The sequence below is a fragment of the Panulirus ornatus genome, chromosome 40, assembly GCF_036320965.1.
Source record: "Panulirus ornatus isolate Po-2019 chromosome 40, ASM3632096v1, whole genome shotgun sequence".
Classification (NCBI taxonomy): domain Eukaryota; kingdom Metazoa; phylum Arthropoda; class Malacostraca; order Decapoda; family Palinuridae; genus Panulirus; species Panulirus ornatus.
The window spans coordinates 2,896,153-2,919,469 of NC_092263.1; the positions used below are offsets into that span (position 1 = coordinate 2,896,153).

Sequence of the window (23,317 nt, forward strand, 5' to 3'; positions counted from 1 at the left end):
ATTCACATTTACTCTCAGCTTTCTTCTTTCACACACTGTACCAAACTCAGTCACCAGCTTCTGCAGTTTCTCACCCGAATCAGCCACCAGCGCTGTATCATCAGCGAACAACAACTGACTCACATCCCAAGCCCTCTCATTCACAACAGACTGCATACTTGCCCCTCTTTCCAAAACTCTTGCATACACCTCCATAACAACCCCATCCATAAACAAATTAAACAACCATAGAGACATCACACATCCCTGCCGCAAACCTAAATTCACTGAGAACCAATCACTTTCCTCTCTTCCTACACGTACACATGCCTTACATCCCCGATAAAAACTTTTCACTGATTCTAACAACTTGCCTCCCACACCATCTTAATACCTTCCACAGAGTATCTCTATCAACTCTATCATATGCCTTCTCCAGATCCATAAATGCTACATACAAATCCATTTGCTTTTCTAAGTATTTCTCACATACATTCTTCAAAGCAAACACTTGATCCACATATCCTCTACCACTTCTGAAACCACACTGCTCTTCCCCAATCTCATGCTCTGTACATGCCTTCACCCTCTCAATCAATACCCTCCCATATAATTTACCAGGAATACTCAACAAACTTATACCTCTGTAATTTGAGTACTCACTCTTATACCCTTTGCCTTTGTATAATGGCACTATGCAAGCATTCCGCCAGTCCTCAGGCACCTCTCCATGAGTCATACATACATTAAGTAACCTTATCAACCAGTCAACAATACAGTCACCCCTTTTTTAATAAATTCCACTGCAATACCATCCAAACCTGCTGCCTTGCCGGCTTTCATCTTCCGCAAAGCTTATACTACCTCTTCTCTGTGACCAAATCATTCTCCCTAACCCTCTCACTTTGCACACCACCTCGACCAAAACACCCTATATCTGCCACTCTGTCATCAAACACATTCAACAAACCTTCAAAATACTCACTCCATCTCCTTCTCACATCACCGCTACTTGTTATCACCTCCCCATTAGCCCCCTTCACTGATGTTCCCATTTGTGTTTCCTTGTCTTACGCACTTTATTTACCTCCTTCCAAAACATCTTTTTATTCTCCCTAAAATTTAATGATACTCCCTCACCCAAACTCTCATTTGCCATCTTTTTCGCCTCTTGCACCTTTCTCTTGACCTCCTGCCTCTTTCTTTTATACATCTCCCAGTCATTTACATTATTTCCTGCAAAAATCGTCCAAATACCACTCTCTTCTCTTTCACTAATAATCTTACTTCTTCTTCCCGCCACTCACTACCCTTTCTAATCTGCCCACCTCCCACGCTTCTCATGCTACAAGCATCTTTTGCACAAGCCATCACTGCTTCCCTAAATACATCCCATTCCTCCCGCACTCCCCTTACCTCCTTTGTTCTCACCTTTTTCCATTCTGTACTCAGTCTCTCCTGGTACTTCCTCACACAAGTCTCCTTCCCAAGCTCACTTACTCTCACCACTCTCTTCACCCCAACATTCTCTCTTCTTTTCTGAAAACCTCTACAAATCTTCACCTTCGCCTCCACAAGATAATGATCAGACATCCCTCCAGTTGCACCTCTCAGCACATTAACATCTAAAAGTCTCTTTCGCGCGCCTATCAATTAACACGTAATCCAATAACGCTCTCTGGCCATCTCTCCTACTTACATACGTATACTTATGTATATCTCTCTTTTTAAACCAGGTATTCCCAATCACCAGTCCTTTTTCAGCACACAAATCTACAAGCTCTTCACCATTTCCATTTACAACACTGAACACCCCATGTATACCAATTATTCCCTCAACTGCCACATTACTCACCTTTGAATTCAAACCATCCATCACTATAACCTGGTCTTGTGCATCAAAACTACTAACACACTAACACACCGTCACCATCTGTCGAGGATGACCGGTGACGTCATCGGTGCTCTGCTGACCTCGGCTGGGGAAAACATGGATGAAGGCAAAACATGGAAGGGTAACAACGAAGGATATCAAACACTGGCTGATAAACCAGCCATGGTGTCCAAAGTATTTGCTGAAGTAGCTTTATCTCCAGCTGGTGGCCCCTCCTTGACCAACTGATGTGAGGTCAATGGCCATCTGGACCACAGTGGCTCCCGCCCGGTCGTTACTCCGACCCGAATTGGTTGTAACAACGCACACTTGGGTGTTAACGGTGTTGTGACAAGGGGCACACTTGGGTGTTACCGGGTTACGCCTGTGACAGGCTACAGACGAGTGGAAAACAGGAAAAGAAGATGTTCATTTTGACGAGTTTGTAGCATATGGTAGGCCATACTTGTCAAAATGGAAGCTTCCTTTCCCTGTTACTGGACAGAGCGCAACCCGCAGAAAGAGGACCTGGGCGACAAGACTCTTTCATAGAAAATGGTCCAAATGTTATTGCGAATAAATGAATAATAAAAATTATACACGCACATTGTTAAAGGGTATTTTATCAATCTAAGCCGAAATTTCATTTTTTTTTTTTTCCGCCAGAATCTTCGTCAAGAAAACCATAAGAGGTTTATCAGTGTGTAAACATTACGGACGATGCACTCAAGTGCTTTTAATCTATATCAACAAAATGTTGCACTCCGGACGCCTACTTGACCAAAGATCAACACTAATAAACCATTCGATGTACAATGATTACATTCTTATCGTGAATAACGCCATTACAGCGTGAGGCGACCTGAACACCCATACATTCTTGCAAACCAGTAACACATCTCCATGCCCGAGGTAGCCCGTGGCTTGGTTTGCGACGTGTGGCAACTGCTCTCTCAGGCCTGCCAGACACTAAAGTCAACTGGGAGGAATCTAATCAGTCTTGTACAAGGCGATTACCAAATCTGTTGCCGAGGAGGTCCTGTGTTACTACTGTATCTCGCTGTCTTGTATTCAACCACCGTAACTACAACGCGTAAGTCTTTCCCATATATATATGTAGAGCTCACATGTCTGCCAAACACAGCTTGAAAATCATTTATTTCGAATGAAGATCAACAACGGGATTTTCCCACACCTACACACGATACATAGAGTTAGCTTCAGAGGGAAAAGCTGAGAGGTTTTCGTTGACTTCCGTCGTGACATGTCGCAAGGGGAGCCCAGGGAGAAAGACACTTGTGAATGCACCTGCAGAACTGGCTTAAACTGCTCAGCGAACTAGCTGAACTAGGGAGCGAAGTTAGCGGATCTCAGCGCTCATCTTTTATATAAAACCTCCCTCTCTCTCTCTCTCTCTACCCTCCGGCCCTCATCGTTACAGCAGGTGATGCGTTGCTCTAGATTCGAACCTGGTTACGTAACACAATGCAGTTACTGGCATCTAGCATACAGAGGCAATAGAATGCACACCATAGCACGCACCCCGTGGGCGGGCGTATGACTCTCTTTGTAACGAAGCAAAGACACAAATTATATATTTATCTATACATTGTTGGAGTAACAATAAGCTGGCACTCTCCAGACATATTGCACGGCTTCACACCCGTGAATATCTCACATACAACTACTAATACTAATGACAAATTATAGCAATAATATAAACCATGAAACGCCAAAATTTGCGAGCTAATACAGTGCATGTTCCTCCACCACACTGCCCTTTGCCAACATGTTCACTACGCAAGGACGCAAACAGTGAACACATCTTCACTACACCCAGCATAAAGCTAACCTTTATTGGCCATCTTCACTACACTCTTTATGTTTACTAAGCTCTTCACACAGGCTTCATCAGGAGCTTACAAAAATAGAGAAATATAGCGTCACAAAACTTGGATAAGAAAAATACAACGTATACTATAAACACGCTCAGAAAAAAAACAGCAAACTGCACATAAAAGTAAAATAAACACTAAACAAATTAACAATATCATGAAGGGTAGTACAATCTAAATACATCGTATGGAAAATAGGAAAACACAAAACGTACAGTCGAGGAAAACATACAGAACAATATTACACAAGAAAGGCTATCAGTAAATATACCAAGAAGGGCCAAGCGAGACGGTTATTGTCCGGATGTGAAGCTGAGGTCAGGTTAGGCTCGTCTGATTCTCCCAGAAATTTACAAAGTTGGACTGTGTTCCCGAGGCCCAACAGTGACTGACTCACTTGTTTGTGGTGGGTCAGTGACGTGTCCCATCCGTCTACGTCATGTTGTCATCAACATCCATTATTTCCAGCGTAGTGACATGTCATATAGGTTCCAGAAAACATGATACTGGACTCCACCAAAGGCCTACTGGCCCATACTAGGCGGGTCCTTCCTTCAACCAACCACCCCACGGAACTCATATACCTATCCAATCTATTTTTGACTCAAGGTTCCAGCTCCAACCACTGCATCTGGCAAGCTATTCCAGAGATCAACCACCCTATTGCTAAAGCAATGCTTCCCTACATCCAGTCTGAACCTAAATGTTTCTATCTTGAAGACATTATTGCGAGTTCTAACCTGGTTGGCTATCCTTAAAATATTGCCAATTCCCCCCTTATTTAGACGTGTCATCCATTGGTGCACCTCTACCATACCCCCTCTGGCCCTCCTCCTTGCAAGACTTTCTTCATAACTAAGATTCCTAATTCCTGTTATCCTTCTACTCAAACCTTTCTGCATCCTCTCCAATCTATTTATATCTCTCTGATGGCAAGGCGACCAAAACTGCACAGCATAATCCAAATGAGGTCTAACTAATGCAAGATAAAGCTTCCATATTACTTTAGAAGTTTTGTTACTAACACTTCCCCAAATAAATCCCAACATTCTATTTGCTTCCTCGTTTTCAACTTTGATACACTGTTATCTTGGTTTTAGGTCTTTGCTTAATAATACTCCCAAATCCCTCTCGTAGTCTGATTTCTTTATGAATCTATCATATGAATAGTAATTTGTGTTACTCCTCTCCTTCCCTACACTTAATGTCTTACTTTATTTACGTTGAAATTCATTGTCTGCCACTCCCTAGCTCACAGATACGGTTTATCCAAGTCCTCTTGTACCTTCACTGCATCACTCGGTGAGATTATAACATTTCCAATTTCGTGTCGTCCACAAATTTACTCAAGTCACTTACGGCTCCACTATCCAATTCGTTTATATAAATAATGAATAGAAGAAGTCCCAGCATTGACCCCTGCGGCACACTACTGATTACATAGACCTAGCCCGACCAGGAACCATATACACTACCCTCTGCTTCGTGTCTGTGAGCCATTCCCTAACCCAGTTTATCATTACGTTCCCTCCAATACCATGTACCTCCTCTTTTCTCAGCAGTCACTGATGTGACACCTCATCAAACGCTTTACTAAAATCCAAATATATAACTACTGCCCATATCCACAATTTCAAACACCTTATAAAACGTAGCTCAATTGTGACCGTACATACGAACGTTTCGTGATTACGTAAAGCACAACGATAATGGTTCATCAGGGATGCATTATTCGTCCTCAGGCTCTTCAAACTGGGCCAAAAGCATCGGCTTCACCAGCAAGATATCCCAAAAGCCTGGTCCTTTCACACTGATGGAGTAGTTTGTATTTAACCTTCTTCAGGAACATCGTAAATATCATTAGATGTTTCCTATAACCCATTAATCTCCACTCACCTTTCTCCCTTCTTTTATAAGGCAGATAATCAAAGCTTCTTAAGCAGTTTTCGTGGCCACCATTAGATAAATTGACGTTACAAGAAGCTCCACTTATATATATTATGAAGTATCTGACTTCCACAAGTTATTTTCTTAAATATAAGAATTTACTGGAACCTTTGAGAGACGCTGGTGGAACCTCTTGTGTTCCATGGCACCACAGTGTGGAAATTGTCGTACCCTTGGTGGAACCTCCTGTGTTCTATGGCACCACAGTGCTGGAAGTTGTCGTACCCTTGGTGGAACCTCCTGTGTTCTATGGCACCACAGTGCTGGAAGTTGTCGTACTCCTGGTGGAACCTCCTGTGTTCCATGGTACCACAGTGCTGGAAGTTGTCGTACTCCTGGTGGAACCTCCTGTGTTCCATGGTACCACAGTGCTGGAAGTTGTCGTACCCTTGGTGGAACCTCCTGTGTTCCATGGCACCACAGTGCTGGAAGTTGTCGTACCGCCTCGGTCAATATTGCTACGCTTAATTCCACATGTCGAAAATGTCACCATATTTTTTTTTTGTAATACCTCTCGAGTTTTTCTATTCTTAGACGACTATATTTTTCTGCACCTTCCAGGGGAGGATGGACTGGGACGCGTTTCCAGGGGCGTGGAAGATCCCGGCGATCTGGAGTTTCCTGGACTCACACAGGCTGTGGGAAGTGGTGTGGCCTCTGGTCGTCTGGTGTCAGCTCATGGCCTTCTGTTCCCTCCTGCTGGTGGCCACGGTGGACGCCAGGCTCAAGCTCAGGAAGAAATACGTGGAGCTCCTGGACCGCATGTTCCACTTCGCCGCGGCCAAGCTACCTGACGAAGGCGACGACGAAGAGGAGAGCGAGGAGGACAACGGGTGAGTCTCCTGACGATGCATGACAGGTGGGTGGAGGTGAGGTGAGGGAGGGTCGAAATACGTGCCAAGTCTACCAATGGTAGCTAACGACATGTATATATTTTCATTGCCGTTAGTAGCATCATGGTTTAGAGCCTCATGTATAGAGATAACGAGGATGAAAAGCATTATGAACTGGAACTTTTGAGGCAAAGACGTCCTAATGCAAAGTTCCAATGAGGCCAACATGTCCAACAGGTGGAGAGTGTAATCAACTCTACAAGAACGCACCAATCATTAGTTCAACCCCACAAGTACTGGAGTGGGAGGGGCAGGCCTGTATAATGCTCACGGGTCATCAGACTCCTGCTCTGGATAGCATTATGAGAGGGGTTTAAGATTTCTTTTTTGGGGGGAGCTCAGAAAGAAAGTCGGTATGGACAAAAAAAAAAAGGACTTTAATTTGACCCCCTTTATCTCACTGAGGATATTGGAGGAGTTCCAGATACTTAACGAGAGAGTGAGAGAGAGAGAGAGAGAGAGAGAGAGAGAGAGAGAGAGAGAGAGAGAGAGAGAGAGAGAGAGAGAGAGAGAGAGAGAGAGAGAGTCTATTCCCACACTCTTAAGATCAGTTCCAAACGTAGCCACGGGACATCATCGTCCATATATCTGCCAGGCAGCGACCAGTTTCAGCCGTACAATCTTATCAGGAATGTGATAAAACGGATGCAATACTGTTACATATTGTCTAACGGGAACAACAAACAGTAAAAAAAAAACCAGTCCCAGCTAACTAGAAATAAACAAAAAAAAAAAAAAGCAAGTTTTCAAATACATTTTTAGCTTCGTATGGCATCATCAAGTTCTGAGGTATCAATATGGACGCTGTGTTATCCCATCGCTGAATCAGTTCCGTTTCATCATTGTCATCTTTGCTGCCCCTCAACACAAGCTGTGGTGGCGGCCAGGCACGTTGACAGCCACTCAGCTCGTTGTAGGAGATAAGATATATGGCTCCCGGTGGTCATAACAGCAACATCCACTGATATATTGAGGCATTTTGAACATAGTATTAGATTAATAGGCTTGCACCTCACGTACACCAACCACACCCTGCTCTGAAACCCTACTTGCACCAGAGATCCGTCATTGGTGTTAATATATATATATATATATATATATATATATATATATATATATATATATATATATATATATATATATATATATATATATATATATATATATATATATCATTTATTTTACTTTGTCGCTGTCTCCCGCGTTAGCGATGTAGCACAGGAAAACAGGCGAAAGAATTGCCCAACCCAACCGCATACACATGTATATACATACACGTCCACACACGCACATATACATACCTATACATCTCAACGTATATACATATACACACACACACACACACACATACATATATATATATATATATATATATATATATATATATATATATATATATATATATCGAACCCTGGACCCCTGCGTGGCAGGCGGGAATGTTACCACTAGGCTATGATCGCCCCAGTGCAATTGTTAAGATATATATTTTGAACAACGTTTTTGTTTCCATGTTTTGTCAATTCTCTCATAATGATTTGGTTAATGCTAGGATGGGCTTTAAAATTGCCTGTTTTAGTATTAGCAATTAAGACAGATTCAATGACGTTACGTGTGACATAATCAGCAAAGGGGTATAGAATAACGGGATTTTCAAGATCTATGGCCAGGGTGATCATTTTCATGACAATGTTTAGCGATCGCAATTTTGTGGTCATCCCTGCGTACTGCCTGACGGTGCCAATAACACCTCTCCGTTATAGTCTTACTAGTCTGGATCATTACAAGAACCATATGACGGGTGGTCGACTTACCGAAGGTAACGAAGCTTCGCATCGTCGTATTGAAGAACGTGGTAATGTGACGCTGATTGGCTGGCTGGTACGCCTACGTGATGAATTATTGGAACGTTGTAAAGGTGGTCTTTACGATGGAAACTAATCGTTAACAATTCCATGTTTAATCTCATAAATGATTATTTATGTATTAGACACGTTCGAAAATATTATTATCTTATGATAAAGAAATGGGAATTCGAATAAAAGTTACTTGGAAATATTTCTTCGAGTCTGGTGTGAGTCTTACCGCTACTTGAGAATACAGTCTTTTACAAAATATAAACATTCTCCGGTTGAGGTAAGACTCGCAACAGTCTCGATATAAAAAAAATAATCATGCAACTTTTATTCCAGTTCCCATCTCTTTACCACAATATGATAATATTTTCGACTGTGTTTAATACATTAATAATCATTCAAGGATAAAATATGTATTTAACGATTATTTTCCGTCGTAAATGTCACTTTTGCAACGTTCCAATAATTCATCACGTAGGCGTACCAACCAGCCAATCAGCGTCGACCAGCGTCACATTACCACGTTACGACGATGCGAAACTTCGTTACCTGCGCTAAGTCGACCACCCGTCGTATGGTTCTTGTAATGATCCAGACTAGTAAGACTATAACGGAGAGGTGTTATTGGCACCGTCAGGCAGTACACAGAGATGACCACAAAAATGAGATCGCTAAACATTGTCATGAAAATGATCACCCTGGCCATAGATCTTGAAAATCCCGTTGTTCTATACCCCTCTGCTGATTATGCCACACGCAACGTCATTGAATCTGTCATAATTGCTAATACTAAGAACTTTAATTTGTCCCCAGGCAATTTTAAAGCCCATCCTAGCATTAAGCAACTCATCATGAGAAAATTGACAAAACACAAAAACATAAGAATGTTGTTCAAGACACAGCCTAACTGTAGCGCTTAGGCGAACATAGCCTAGCGGTAGAACCTAACCTAACCATGCAGGGGTCCCAGGTTCGATCCTGACTGCTGGAGGTTTATGGGCATGAGAAGAAAGATCATGAGAGGCAAGTGTGTTGGGAGCAGCTGAGTAAGTGTGTTAGTTTTGATACACGAGACCGGGTCATAGTAATGGATGATTTGAATGCAAAGGTGAGTAATGTGGCAGTTGAGGGAATAATTGGTGTACATGGGGTGTTCAGTGTTGTAAATGGAAATGGTGAAGAGCTTGTAGATTTATGTGCTGAAAAAGGATTGGTGATTGGGAATACCTGGTTTAAAAAGAGAGATATACATAAGTATACGTATGTAAGTAGGAGAGATGACCAGAGAGCGTTATTGAATTACGTGTTAATTGATAGGCGCGCGAAAGAGGGACTTTTGGATGTTAATGTGCTGAGAGGTGCAACTGGAGGGATGTCTGATCAATATCTTGTGGAGGCGAAGGTGAAGATTTGTAGAGGTTTTCAGAAAAGAAGAGAGAATGTTGGGGTGAAGGTTATTTAATGTATGTATGACTCATGGTGAGGTGCCTGAGGATTGGCGGAATGCTTGCATAGTGCCATTGTACAAAGGCAAAGGGGATAAAAGTGAGTGCTCAAATTACAGAGGTATAAGTTTGTTGAGTATTCCTGGTAAATTATATGGGAGGGTATTGATTGAGAGGGTGAAGGCATGTACAGAGCATCAGATTGGGGAAGAGCAGTGTGGGTTTCAGAAGTGGTAGAGGATGTGTGGATCAGGTGTTTGCTGTGAAGAATGTAGGTAAGAAATACTTAAAAAAGCAAATGGATTTGTATGTAGCATTTATGAATCTGGAGAAGGCATATGATAGAGTTGATAGAGATGCTCTGTGGAAGGTATTAAGAATATATGGTGTGGGGGCAAGTTGTTAGAAGCAGTGAAAAGTTTTCATCGAGGATGTAAGGCATGTGTACGTGTAGGAAGAGAGGAAAGTGATTGGTTCTCAGTGAATGTAGGTTTGCGGCCGGGATGTGTGATGTCTCCATGGTTGTTTAATTTGTTTATGGATTGGGTTGTCAGGGAGGTGAATGCAAGAGTTTTGGAAAGAGGGGCAAGTATGCAGTCTGTTGTGGATGAAAGAGCTTGGGAAGTGAGTCAGTTGTTGTTCGCTGATGATACAGCGCTGGTAGCTGATTCGTGTGAAAAACTGCAGAAGCTGGTGACTGAGTTTGGTAAAGTGTGTGAAAGAAGAAAGTTGAGAGTAAATGTGAATAAGAGCAAGGTTATTAGGTACAGTAGGGTTAAGGGACAAGTCAACTGGGAGGTAAGTTTGAATGGAGAAAAACTGGAGGAAGTGAAGTGTTTTAGATATCTAGGAGTGGATTTGACAGATGGAACCATACAAGCGGAAGTCAAGCATAGGGTGGGGGAGGCGGCGAAAGTTCTGGGAGCGTTGAAGAATATGTGGAAGTCGAGAACATTATCTAGGAAAGCAAAAATGGGTATGTTTGAAGGAATAAAGGTTCCAACAATGTTGTATGGTTGCGAGGCGTGGGCTCTAGAAAGAGTTGTGCGGAGGAGGATGGATGTGCTGGAAATGAGATGGTTGAGGACAATATGTGGTGTGAGGTGGTTTGATCGAGTAAGTAATAATAGTGTAAGAGAGATGTGTGGTAATGAAAAGAGTTTGGTTGAGAGAGCAGAAGAGGGTGTATTGAAATAGTTTGGTCACATGGAGAGAATGAGTGAGGAAAGATTGACCAATAGGATATATGTGTCAGAGGTGGAGGGAACGAGGAGAAGTGGGAGACCAAATTGGAGGTGGAAAGATGGAGTGAAAAAGTGGTCGGGGCCTGGACATGTAGAAGGGTGAAAGGCCTTCAAGGAATAAATTGAATTGGAACGATGCGGTATACCGGGGTCGACGTGCTGTCAATGGATTGAACCAGGGCATGTGAAACGTCTGGGGTAAACCATGAAAAGTTCTGTGGGGCCAGGATGTGGAAAGGGAGCTGTGGTTTCGGTGCATTATTACATGACAGCTAGAGACTGAGTGTGAACGAATGTGGCCTTTGTTGTCTTTTCCTAGCGCTACCTCGCGCACAAGAGGGGGGATGGGGTTGTTATTTCATGTGTGGCGAGGTGGCGATGGAAATTAATAAAGGCAGACAGTATGAATTATGTACATGTGTTTATATGTATATGTCTGTGTGTGTATATAGATGTATACGTTGAGATGTATAGGTGTGTATATGTGCGTGTGTGGACGTGTATGTATATACATGTGTATGGAAAGGATCACAATTTTGCGCGTGCTCAAGATATTCCTATGAGTCCACGGGGAAAATGAAACACGAAAACTTTTCGTGTTTCATTTTCCCCGTGGACTCATAGGAATACATATGTATGTGGGTGGGTTGGGCCATTCTTTCGTCTGTTTCCTTGCGCTACCTCGTTAACGCGGGAGACAGCGACAAAGCAAAACATATATACATAAACTGCATATCAACGCGCACTTCCATATGAAATATATATGGGGCGATCATAGCCTAGCGGAAGCACTCCCTAGATACATATTTTATCCTTGAATGATTATTAATGTATTAAACACAGTCGAAAATATTATCATCTTGTGGTAAAGAGATGGGAACTGGAATAAAAGTTGCATGATTATTTTCTTTTTTTTTTTTTCGAGACTCTTGCGAGTCTTCCCTCAACCGGACAATGTTTATATTTTGTAAAAGACTGTATTCTCAAGTAGCGGTAAGACTCACACCAGACTCGAAGAAATATTTCCAAGTAACTTTTATTCGAATTCCCATTTCTTTATCATAAGATAATAATATTTTCGACTGTGTTTGATACATAGATAATCATTCAACGATATGTATTTAACGATTATTTTTCCGTCGTAAAGACCAACTTTGCAACGTTCCAATAATTCATCACGTAGGCGTACCAGCCAGCCAATCAGCGTCACATTACCACGTTCTTCAATACGACGGTGCGAAGCTTCGTTACCTGCGCTAAGTCGACCACCCGTCGTATGGTTCTTGTAATGATTCAGACTAGTAAGACTATAACGGAGAGGTGTTATTGGCACCGTCAGGCAGTACGCAGGGATGACCACAAAAATGCGATCGCTAAACATTGTCATGAAAATGATCACCCTGGCCATAGATCTTGAAAATCCCGTTATTCTATACCCCTCTGCTGATTATGTCACACGTAACGTTATTGAATCTGTCATAATTGCTAATACTAAGAACTTTAATTTGTCCCCAGGTAATTTTAAAGCCCATCCTAGCATTAAGCAACTCATCATGAGAAAATTGACAAAACACGAAAACAAGAATGTTGTTCAAAGCCTAGCTGTAGCGCTTAGGCGAACATAGCCTAGCGGTAGAACCTAACCTAACCATGCAGGGGTCCCAGGTTCGATCCTGACTGCTGGAGGTTTATGGGCATGAGAAGAAAGATCATAAGAGGCAAGTGTTTTGGGAGCAGCTGAGTAAGTGTGTTAGTTTTGATACACGAGACCGGGTCATAGTAATGGATGATTTGAATGCAAAGGTGAGTAATGTGGCAGTTGAGGGAATAATTGGTGTACATGGGGTGTTCAGTGTTGTAAATGGAAATGGTGAAGAGCTTGTAGATTTATGTGCTGAAAAAGGATTGGTGATTGGGAATACCTGGTTTAAAAAGAGAGATATACATAAGTATACGTATGTAAGTAGGAGAGATGGCCAGAGAGCGTTATTGGATTACGTGTTAATTGATAGGCGCGCGAAAGAGAGACTTTTGGATGTTAATGTGCTGAGAGGTGCAACTGGAGGGATGTCTGCTCAATATCTTGTGGAGGCGAAGGTAAGATTTGTAGAGGTTTTCAGAAAAGAAGAGAGAATGTTGGGGTGAAGGTTATTTAATGTATGTATGACTCATGGTGAGGTGCCTGAGGATTGGCGGAATGCTTGCATAGTGCCATTGTACAAAGGCAAAGGGGATAAAAGTGAGTGCTCAAATTACAGAGGTATAAGTTTGTTGAGTATTCCTGGTAAATTATATGGGAGGGTATTGATTGAGAGGGTGAAGGCATGTACAGAGCTCGAGATTGGGGAAGAGCAGTGTGGTTTCAGAAGTGGTAGAGGATGTGTGGATCAGATGTTTGCTTTGAAGAATGTATGTGAGAAATACTTAGAAAAGCAAATGGATTTGAATGTAGCATTTATGAATCTGGAGAAGGCATATGATAGAGTTGATAGAGATGCTCTGTGGAAGGTATTAAGAATATATGGTGTGGGGGCAAGTTGTTAGAAGCAGTGAAAAGTTTTTATCGAGGATGTAAGGCATGTGTACGTGTAGGAAGAGAGGAAAGTGATTGGTTCTCAGTGAGTGTAGGTTTGCGGCAGGGGTGTGTGATGTCTCCATGGTTGTTTAATTTGTTTATGGATGGTGATGTCAGGTAGGTGAATGCAAGAGTTTTGGAAAGAGGGGCAAGTATGCAGTCTGTTGTGGATGAAAGAGCTTGGGAAGTGAGTCAGTTGTTGTTCGCTGATGATACAGCGCTGGTAGCTGATTCGTGTGAAAAACTGCAGAAGCTGGTGACTGAGTTTGGTAAAGTGTGTGAAAGAAGAAAGTTGAGAGTAAATGTGAATAAGAGCAATGTTATTAGGTACAGTAGGGTTGAGGACAAGTCAACTGGGAGGTAAGTTTGAATGGAGAAAAACTGGAGGAAGTGAAGTGTTTTAGATATCTGAGAGTGGATTTGACAGAGGATGGAACCATAGAAGCGGAAGTCAAGCATAGGGTGGGGGAGGGGGCGAAAGTTCTGGGAGCGTTGAAGAATGTGTGGAAGTCGAGAACATTATCTAGGAAAGCAAAAATGGGTATGTTTGAAGGAATAAAGGTTCCAACAATGTTGTATGGTTGCGAGGCGTGGGCTCTAGAAAGAGTTGTGCGGAGGAGGGTGGATGTGCTGGAAATGAGATGTTTGAGGACAATATGTGGTGTGAGGTGGTTTGAACAAGTAAGTAATAATAGTGTAAGAGAGATGTGTGGTAATGAAAAGAGTTTGGTTGAGAGAGCAGAAGAGGGTGTGTTGAAATGGTTTGGTCACATGGAGAGAATGAGTTAGGAAGGATTGACCAATAGGATATATGTGTCAGAGGTGGAGGGAACGAGGAAAGATGGAGTGAAAAAGTGGTCGGGGCCTGGACATGTAGAAGGGTGAAAGGCCTTCAAGGAATAAAGTGAATTGGAACGATGTAGTATATCGGGGTCGACGTGCTGTCAATGGATTGAACCAGGGCATGTGAAACGTCTGGGGTAAACCATTCTGTGGAGCCAGGATGTGGAAAGGGAGCTGTGGTTTCGGTGCATTATTACATGACAGCTAGAGACTGAGTGTGAACGAATGTGGCCTTTGTTGTCTTTTCCTAGCGCTACCCCGCGCACATGAGGGGGGATGGGGTTGTTATTTCATGTGTGGCGAGGTGGCGATGGGAATGAATAAAGGCAGACAGTACGAATTATGTACATGTGTATATATGTATCTGTCTGTGTGTGTATATAGATGTATACGTTGAGATGTATAGGTGTGTATATGTGCGTGTGTGGACGTGTGTATGGAAAGGATCACAATTTTGCGCGTGATCAAGATATTCCTATGAGTCCACGGGAAAAATGAAACACGAAAACTTTTCGTGTTTCATTTTCCCCGTGGACTCATAGGAATACATATGTATGTGGGTGGGTTGGGCCATTCTTTCGTCTGTTTCCTTGCGCTACATCGTTAACGCGGGAGACAGCGACAAAGCAAAACATATATATATATATATATATATATATATATATATATATATATATATATATATATATATATATATATACTGCATATGAACGCGCACTTCCATATAATATATATATATATATATATATATATATATATATATATATATATATATATGGGGCGATCATAGCCTAGCTAAGCCTCTCCCACTTGCCACTCAGGGTTCTTGGGTTCGATCTGGCTGTTGGATATATATATATATATATATATATATATATATATATATATATATATATATATATATATATATATATATATATATATATATATATTACCTGTTTCATTAACACCAATAAGGTATCTTTGGAGCAAGGCCCATATTCAAGAGCCATACGACGGGTGGTCGACTTAGCGAAGGTAACGAAGCTTCGCATCGTCGTATTGAAGAACGTGGTAATGTGACGCTGATTGGCTGGCTGGTACACCTACGTGATGAATTATTGGAACGTTGTAAAAGTGACATTTACGACGGAAAATAATCGTTAGATCCATATTTTATCCTTGAATGATTATTAATGTATTAAACATAGTCGAAAATATTATTATCTTGTGGTAAAGAGATGGGAACTGGAATAAAAGTTGCATGATTATTTTTTTTTTTTATATCGAGACTCTTGCTAGTCTTACCTCAACCGGAGAATGTTTATATTTTGTAAAAGACTGTATTCTCAAGTAGCGGTAAGACTCACACCAGACTCGAAGCTATATTTCCAAGTAACTTTTATTCGAATTCCCATTTCTTTATCATAAGATAATAATATTTCCGAACGTGTCTAATACATAAATAATCATTTATGAGATTAAATATGGAATTGTTAACGATTATTTTCCGTCGTAAAGACCAACTTTGCAACGTTCCAATAATTCATGACGTAGGCGTACCAGCCAGCCAATCAGCGTCACATTACCACGTTCTTCAATACGACGATGCGAAGCTTCGTTACCTTCGCTAAGTCGACCACCCGTCGTATGGTTCTTGTAATGATCCAGACTAGTAAGACTATAACGGAGATGTGTTATTGGCACCGTCATGCAGTACGCAGGGATGACCACAAAAATGCGATCGCTAAACATTGTCATGAAAATGATCACCCTGGCCATAGATCTTGAAAATCCCGTTATTCTATACCCCTCTGCTGATTATGTCATACGTAACGTCATTGAATGTTTAATTGCTAAAACTAGTGTTCCCGAATATCACGCAAAGGTCCTGGGTTCGAGTCCTGGCTGTTGGAAGGTATCATATATTTTATGAAAGTGAACATATATATATATATATATATATATATATATATATATATATATATATATATATATATATATATATATATATATATATATATATATATATTTTTTTTTTTTTTTCTTTTAAACTATTCGCCATTTCCCGCGTTAGCGAGGTAGCGTTAAGAACAGAGGACTGGGCCTTTTTTTTGGAATATCCTCACCTGGCCCCCTCTGTTCCTTCTTTTGGAAAATGAAAAAAAAAAAAAACGAGAGGGGAGGATTTCCAGCCCCCCCGCTCTCTCCCCTTTTAGTCGCCTTCTACGACACGCAGGGAATACGTGGGAAGTATTCTTAATCCCCTATCCCCATATATATATATATATATATATATATATATATATATATATATATATATATATATATATATATATCCCTTGGGATAGGGGACAAAGAATACTTCCCACGTATTCCCTGCGTGTCGTAGAAGGCGACTAAAAGGGAAGAGAGCGGGGGGCTGGAAATCCTCCCCTCTCAATTTTTTTTAATTTTCCAAAAGAAGGAACAGAGAAGGGGGCCAGGTGAGGATATTCCCTCAATGGCCCAGTCCTCTGTTCTTAACGCTACCTCGCTAACGCGGGAAATGGCGAATAGTTTGAAAAAAAAAATATATATATAGATAGATAGATAGATAGATAGATAGCTACATGGATAGATACATACATACATACATAGATACATAGATAGTAAATAGGGAGTTCTTGGGTAAAAACGTTGGATATGTACCTAACAGGTGCTGTACAAAATATTGGAAATATCGACAAAATGGAAGAGATAACCCCCTAGGTTGAAGGCCACATAATTAGGAAACTAGATTCTATTCTCCACAAAATACTCAGGCGTCTCATACTTTCACCACTGTTCGGGCGCCTAAGTTCAATATGGGCTACGGAGAACGACAAACAGACAGCCTTAACTCCGGGGCGCGCAAAGGTAAACTTGTTTACACTTTGTCATCTTGTACTCTGCTGCGTTATCAGGCCAGAGTCTATCCATATACTTCAAAAAAATATGATGCTAGTACTGCACTGCAACAGATAATCGCGTCATAGACTATATCATGTCCTCTGTTATCTGGCTTTCCCATGTACTGTCCTCCAGCAGATAACCTGGTCATAGACCATCAGGTCTTGTGTTATCTGTCCTTCCCATGTACTGTCCTCCAGCAGATAACCTGGTCATAGACCATCAGCTCTTGTGTTATCTGTCCTTCCCATGTACTGTCCTCCAGCAGATAACCTGGTCATACACCATCTTGTGTAATCTGTCCTTCCCATGTACTGTCCTCCAGCAGATAACCTGGTCATAGACCATCAGGCCTTGTGTTATCTGTCATTCCCATATACTGTCCTCCAGCAGATAACCTGGTCATAGACCATCAGGTCTTGTGTTATCTGTCCTTCCCATGTTCTGTCCTCCAGCAGATAACCTCTTCAAAAGACCATCAGGTTTTATGTTTGTAACTTGCATTTGGCTGATAATATCCAGACGAATTACATACACTGGCAGGTAAATCACACTGACGTGGTTTTGTGACCGTTAAGAGCTTCCACTGCCGAAGTTCCGTGAATATAACAACCTTACACTGTCGTAAATATAACAACCTTACACTGTCGTAAATATAACAACCTTACACTGTTGTAAATATAACAACCTCACACTGTCGTAAATATAACAACCTTACACTGTCGTAAATATAACAACCTTAAACTGTTGTAAATATAACAACCTCACACTGTCGTAAATATAACAACCTTACACTGTCGTAAATATAACAACCTTAAACTGTTGTAAATATAACAACCTCACACTGTCGTAAATATAACAACCTTACACTGTCGTAAATATAACAACCTTAAACTGTTGTAAATATAACAACCTCACACTGTCGTAAATATAACAACCTTACACTGTCGTAAATATAACAACCTTAAACTGTTGTAAATATAACAACCTCACACTGTCGTAAATATAACAACCTTACACTGTCGTAAATATAACAACCTTACACTGTCGTAAATATAACAACCTTACACTGTCGTAAATATAACAACCTCACACTGTCGTAAATATAACAACCTTACACTGTCGTAAATATAACCGCAGAATGTCACTCTTATTTAATTGTAAAAACAGATACATGTGAAGAGCGGGTTACCAACAATGACCACAATATGTCAGGTTTCAACTGATAACTGAGTCTTGATCTCCGATGATTAGATAAGCCAGGTCATCAAGGGTCACCCCGTTATCATTATATTTACCGATAACTGGACAAGTTAGCTATTAAGGGATGACGCAAGTTGTATTCTCTGATAACCAGCTTTTATGGGGTAACTTAGTTATAATCTCCGATAAATAAAAGCTAATATAATGTTCCTTTTTACCACCTGGTTTACGTCTAAACTTAAGATAAAGTTGTGGTGTTTCTTGAAGAGAATGTTTAACTCTCCCTCCCTCCCTCCCTCGCTCGCCTGGTGTGTGCGTGTGTGTACTTGCCAGGGTCGTCATCTGCCCAGAGGCCCCGCGCGCTGAGCCAGCCTCACCCCCTGGCAGCTTCAGCCTCCAGGACACAATCCCTTACCTGATGGCGGGCATGAAGGTCGTCGTCCACGACAGCATCAGGAAGAGCTTCCTCAGCGCCGAGCTTCGAACCTGGAATATGCTCTCCAGGTACGTGCGTGCGTAATGGATGGCTGCGCAACGTACGTATGGTTTGAGCCTAGTCTTCGCATGTTTGACGGCTGGAACAGCCATAGTGAACAACTAATCAAGAAAAATTTGAAATTGAAATTTCCTCAATATACTACTTGCCCAGGTATACCATATATATATAATATAATATAAAGGCGAGGAAAATGTCTGTCAAAGAATTTTAAAACTAAGTTAGGCTTTGAATTTCAGTGGATATTTGTTCAATCTTTAAACGCCCAAGACATTAATGAAATGAATTAAGATTTCATGATGCCTTTTTGTATTGTCGTAAAGAGGAACAAGTATATTGCTCGCAGGCAAGATATATGCGACATATCAGAGAAATGGTGATGCAATACTCAGCTGGGCTTCATCCACCACCGCTTCTCATTTGAGCTTACGCTTCATCCACCATCGCTTCTCATCTGAGGTAGGCTTCATCCACCAATGCTTCTCATCTGAGCTAGGCTTCATCCATTACCGCTTCTCACTGACCTTACGCTTCTTCCCCACCGCTTCTCATCTGAGCTCACGCGTCATCCACCACCGCTTCTCATCTGAGCTTACGCTTCATCCCCACCGCTTATCTGCGCTTGGCTTCACCCGCACCGCTTCTCCTGCAGGACGAAGCGGAGGCGTTACCTGCGGACGAGCCCCTCCCTGACGGTGTTCTACGCCCTGGGCTTCCTGGTGCGGTGGGTGGTGCTCATGCCCGTGCGCTTGCTGCTGCTGGTGCTGAGCCTGACCACCCTGGTCCTCCTGTGCGCCGGCGTCGGCCTCCTCCCCACCAGCGACTTCAAGCGGCGCCTCAACGCCAGGGTCGTCATGTGGGGCTTCGACTTCGTGGCTGGGGCCATCTCCGTCGTTGCCAGGTACCGCCACACTCCTCCTCCACACCGGCTGACAGGACTTACAAAAGACCTTAAGTAACCAGACGAAGTAAGCAGACGAAGGATTTAAGTGGACTTATAAAAGATCTTAAGTAACCAGACGAAGGATTTAAGTGGACTTACAAAAGACTTAAAGTAACCAGACGAAGGATTTAAGTGGACTTACAAAAGACCTTAAGTAACCAGACGAAGGATTTAAGTGGACTTACAAAAGACCTTAAGTAACCAGACGAAGGCTTTAAGTGGACTTACAAAGGTCCCCAAGTAACCAGACGAAGGATTTAAGTGGGTCAGTTACTTATGAAAGAATATAAGTACTACGAACATACACTTAATTATTACTCACTGCTAGAACACCCCTGTCAAATTGCATGCAACATACACACGTATTACCACACACAAACTCCTGTATGAATAATACCTATGTCCATTTTATGCGGTAAACGGAACTCTTTTTACTATATAGGTAAATAATGAGTCATTTTATTGTGGAAATGATGATAAATCATCCAGTCTAGAGCCGTGGGCATGGTTAGCAAAGAGACAGCCACACAGACACGACAGAGAAACGAGGCATTGTTAATATTATAGGCTGGACTGGCCACTCCCACAATTAACAGCTTCTCCCACAATTATCATTTGATTTGGGGATTGTAACACATAGCCCCATATATACACCATCCATGACTCAAGTTCGACCACCATGAAAGTCACACTGTAATACAGAATAACACATATCTTACTTCATTTATGGTAAACTATTAAAGCTGAATAGATTCTGTGTATGTATCATATAAATCTCCAACAGCCAGGTTCGAACCCGGGACCCCTACGTGGCAGGCGGGAGTGCTACCGCTAGGCTATGACCTATCACAGGGTCGAGCATAGCCTAGCTGTAGCAGTGCCACCTGCCACACAGGGGTCCCGGGTTCGATCCTGGCTGTTGGAGGTTTGTATGTTGTATGAAAGTGCACGTAAATGCACTTTGTTCGTATATGTATATATATATATATATATATATATATATTTCATTTATTTTAACGTATTGACGCTGAACAGATACTGCATATATATATATATATATATATATATATATATATATATATATATATATATATATATATATATATATATCTTTTCTTTTACACTATTCGCCATTTCCCGCGTTAGCGAGGTAGCGTTAAGAACAGAGGACTGGGCCTTTTTTGGAATATCCTCACCTGGCCCCCTCTGTTCCTTCTTTTGGAAAAAAAAAAAAAAAAAGGCGACTAAAAGGGGAGGGAGCGGGGGGCTGGAAATCCTCCCCTCTCGTTATTTTTTTAATTTTCCAAAAGAAAGAACAGAGAAGGGGGCCAAGTGAGGATATTCCCTCAAAGGCTCAGTCCTATGTTCTTAACGCTACCTTGCTAACGCGGGGAAATGGCGAATAGTATGAAATATATATATATATATATATATATATATATATATATATATATATATATATATATATATATATATATATATATATAATTTATTGTTTCCACAGGTTCCACAACACAGAAAATCGACCCAGCCATGGCATAGCAGTGGCCAACCACACCTCGCCCATAGACTCCATGGTCCTGGCCACCGACCAGTGCTATGATATGGTAGGTCCTGGCCACCGACCACTGCCATAGCAATACTCGCTAAATACTTTATTATATCATATCTCGAACGCCAACGAAAGTTCAATAACACAGCAAGTTTTGAACACGAAGGTCGCTGTGTTGGAGGAGATCCAGTATCATTGATCCTGGCCACAAAATAACTGGTATTGTACAATATATGTCCCAGGTACTGAGTGGAGCGGCTCTGGTATATGATAGACCACTTTCAGTACAGTTTATAAGTGGTGCTAAGCGGCCATGATTGTCAACACAGCCACCCAAGCTTAGGCTTAGGAGCTGTTGTGAGCTGGGACACACAGACGTAAGACGGAGTACTGTATCCTAACTACACCTTCCTGGTGGACTTGTGTCATAACTACACCTTCCTGGTGTACTTGTGTCATTACTACACCTTCCTGGTGTACTGTGTCCTACACCTTCCTGGTGTACTGTATCCTAACTACACCTTCCTGGTGGACTTGTGTCATAACTACACCTTCCTGGTGTACTTGTGTCATTACTACACCTTCCTGGTGTGCTGTGTCCTACACCTTCCTGGTGTACTGTATCCTAACTACACCTTCCTGGTGGACTTGTGTCATAACTACACCTTCCTGGTGTACTTGTGTCATTACTACACCTTCCTGATGTACTGTGTCCTAACTACACCTTCCTGGTGGACTTGTGTCATAACTACACCTTCCTGGTGTACTTGTGTCATTACTACACCTTCCTGGTGTACTGTGTCCTAACTACACCTTCCTGGTGTACTGTATCCTAACTACACCTTCCTGATGTACCTGTGTCCTAACTACACCTTCCTGGTGTACTGTGTCCTAACTTCACCTTCCTGGTGTACCTGTGTCCTAACTACACCTTCCTGGTGTACCTGTGTCCTAACTACACCTTCCTTGTGTACCTGTGTCCTAACTACATCTTCCTGGTGTACCTGTGTCCTAACTACACCTTCCTGGTGTACCTGTGTCCTAACTACACCTTCCTGGTGTACCTGTGTCCTAACTACACCTTCCTGGTGTACCTGTGTCCTAACTACACCTTCCTGGTGTACCTGTGTCCTAACTACACCTTTCTGATGTACCTGTGTCCTAACTACACCTTCTTATTGTACCTGTGTCCTAACTACACCTTCCTTGTGTACCTGTGTCCTAACTACACCTTCCTGGTGTACCTGTGTCCTAACTACACCTTTCTGATGTACCTGTGTCCTAACTACACCTTTCTGATGTACCTGTGTCCTAACTACACCTTCTTATTGTACCTGTGTCCTAACTACACCTTCCTGGTGTACCTGTGTCCTAACTACACCTTTCTGATGTACCTGTGTCCTAACTACACCTTCTTATTGTACCTGTGTCCTAACTACATCTTCCTGGTGTACCTGTGTCCTAACTACACCTTCCTGGTGTACCTGTGTCCTAACTACACCTTCCTGGTACCTGCAGGTAGGACAGAAGTCTCGGGGGATCCTGGGTGTCTTCATGACGGCTCTGGCCAGGTCTTCCCACCACATCTGGTTCGACAGGGCGGAGGTGAAGGAAAGATCCCAGGTCACCAAAATGTAAGCTGGAACTCAGTCAAATCTCTAAGTAA

At 42.0% G+C, this 23,317-nt stretch overlaps 1 protein-coding gene across 1 annotated transcript; it reads left to right on the top strand.

Moving 5' to 3' along the window:
- The first annotated feature begins 2,792 nt into the window (after positions 1-2,792).
- LOC139761307 (glycerol-3-phosphate acyltransferase 3-like) lies at positions 2,793-23,304 on the top strand. Its single transcript, XM_071685356.1, has 6 exons — positions 2,793-2,945; positions 6,256-6,527; positions 18,994-19,164; positions 19,809-20,057; positions 21,604-21,706; positions 23,170-23,304. The coding sequence occupies exons 2-6, from the start codon at positions 6,262-6,264 to the stop codon at positions 23,287-23,289; spliced, it is 909 nt and encodes a 302-aa protein (XP_071541457.1). The 5' UTR covers positions 2,793-2,945; positions 6,256-6,261; the 3' UTR covers positions 23,290-23,304.
- The last annotated feature ends 13 nt before the right edge of the window (positions 23,305-23,317 follow it).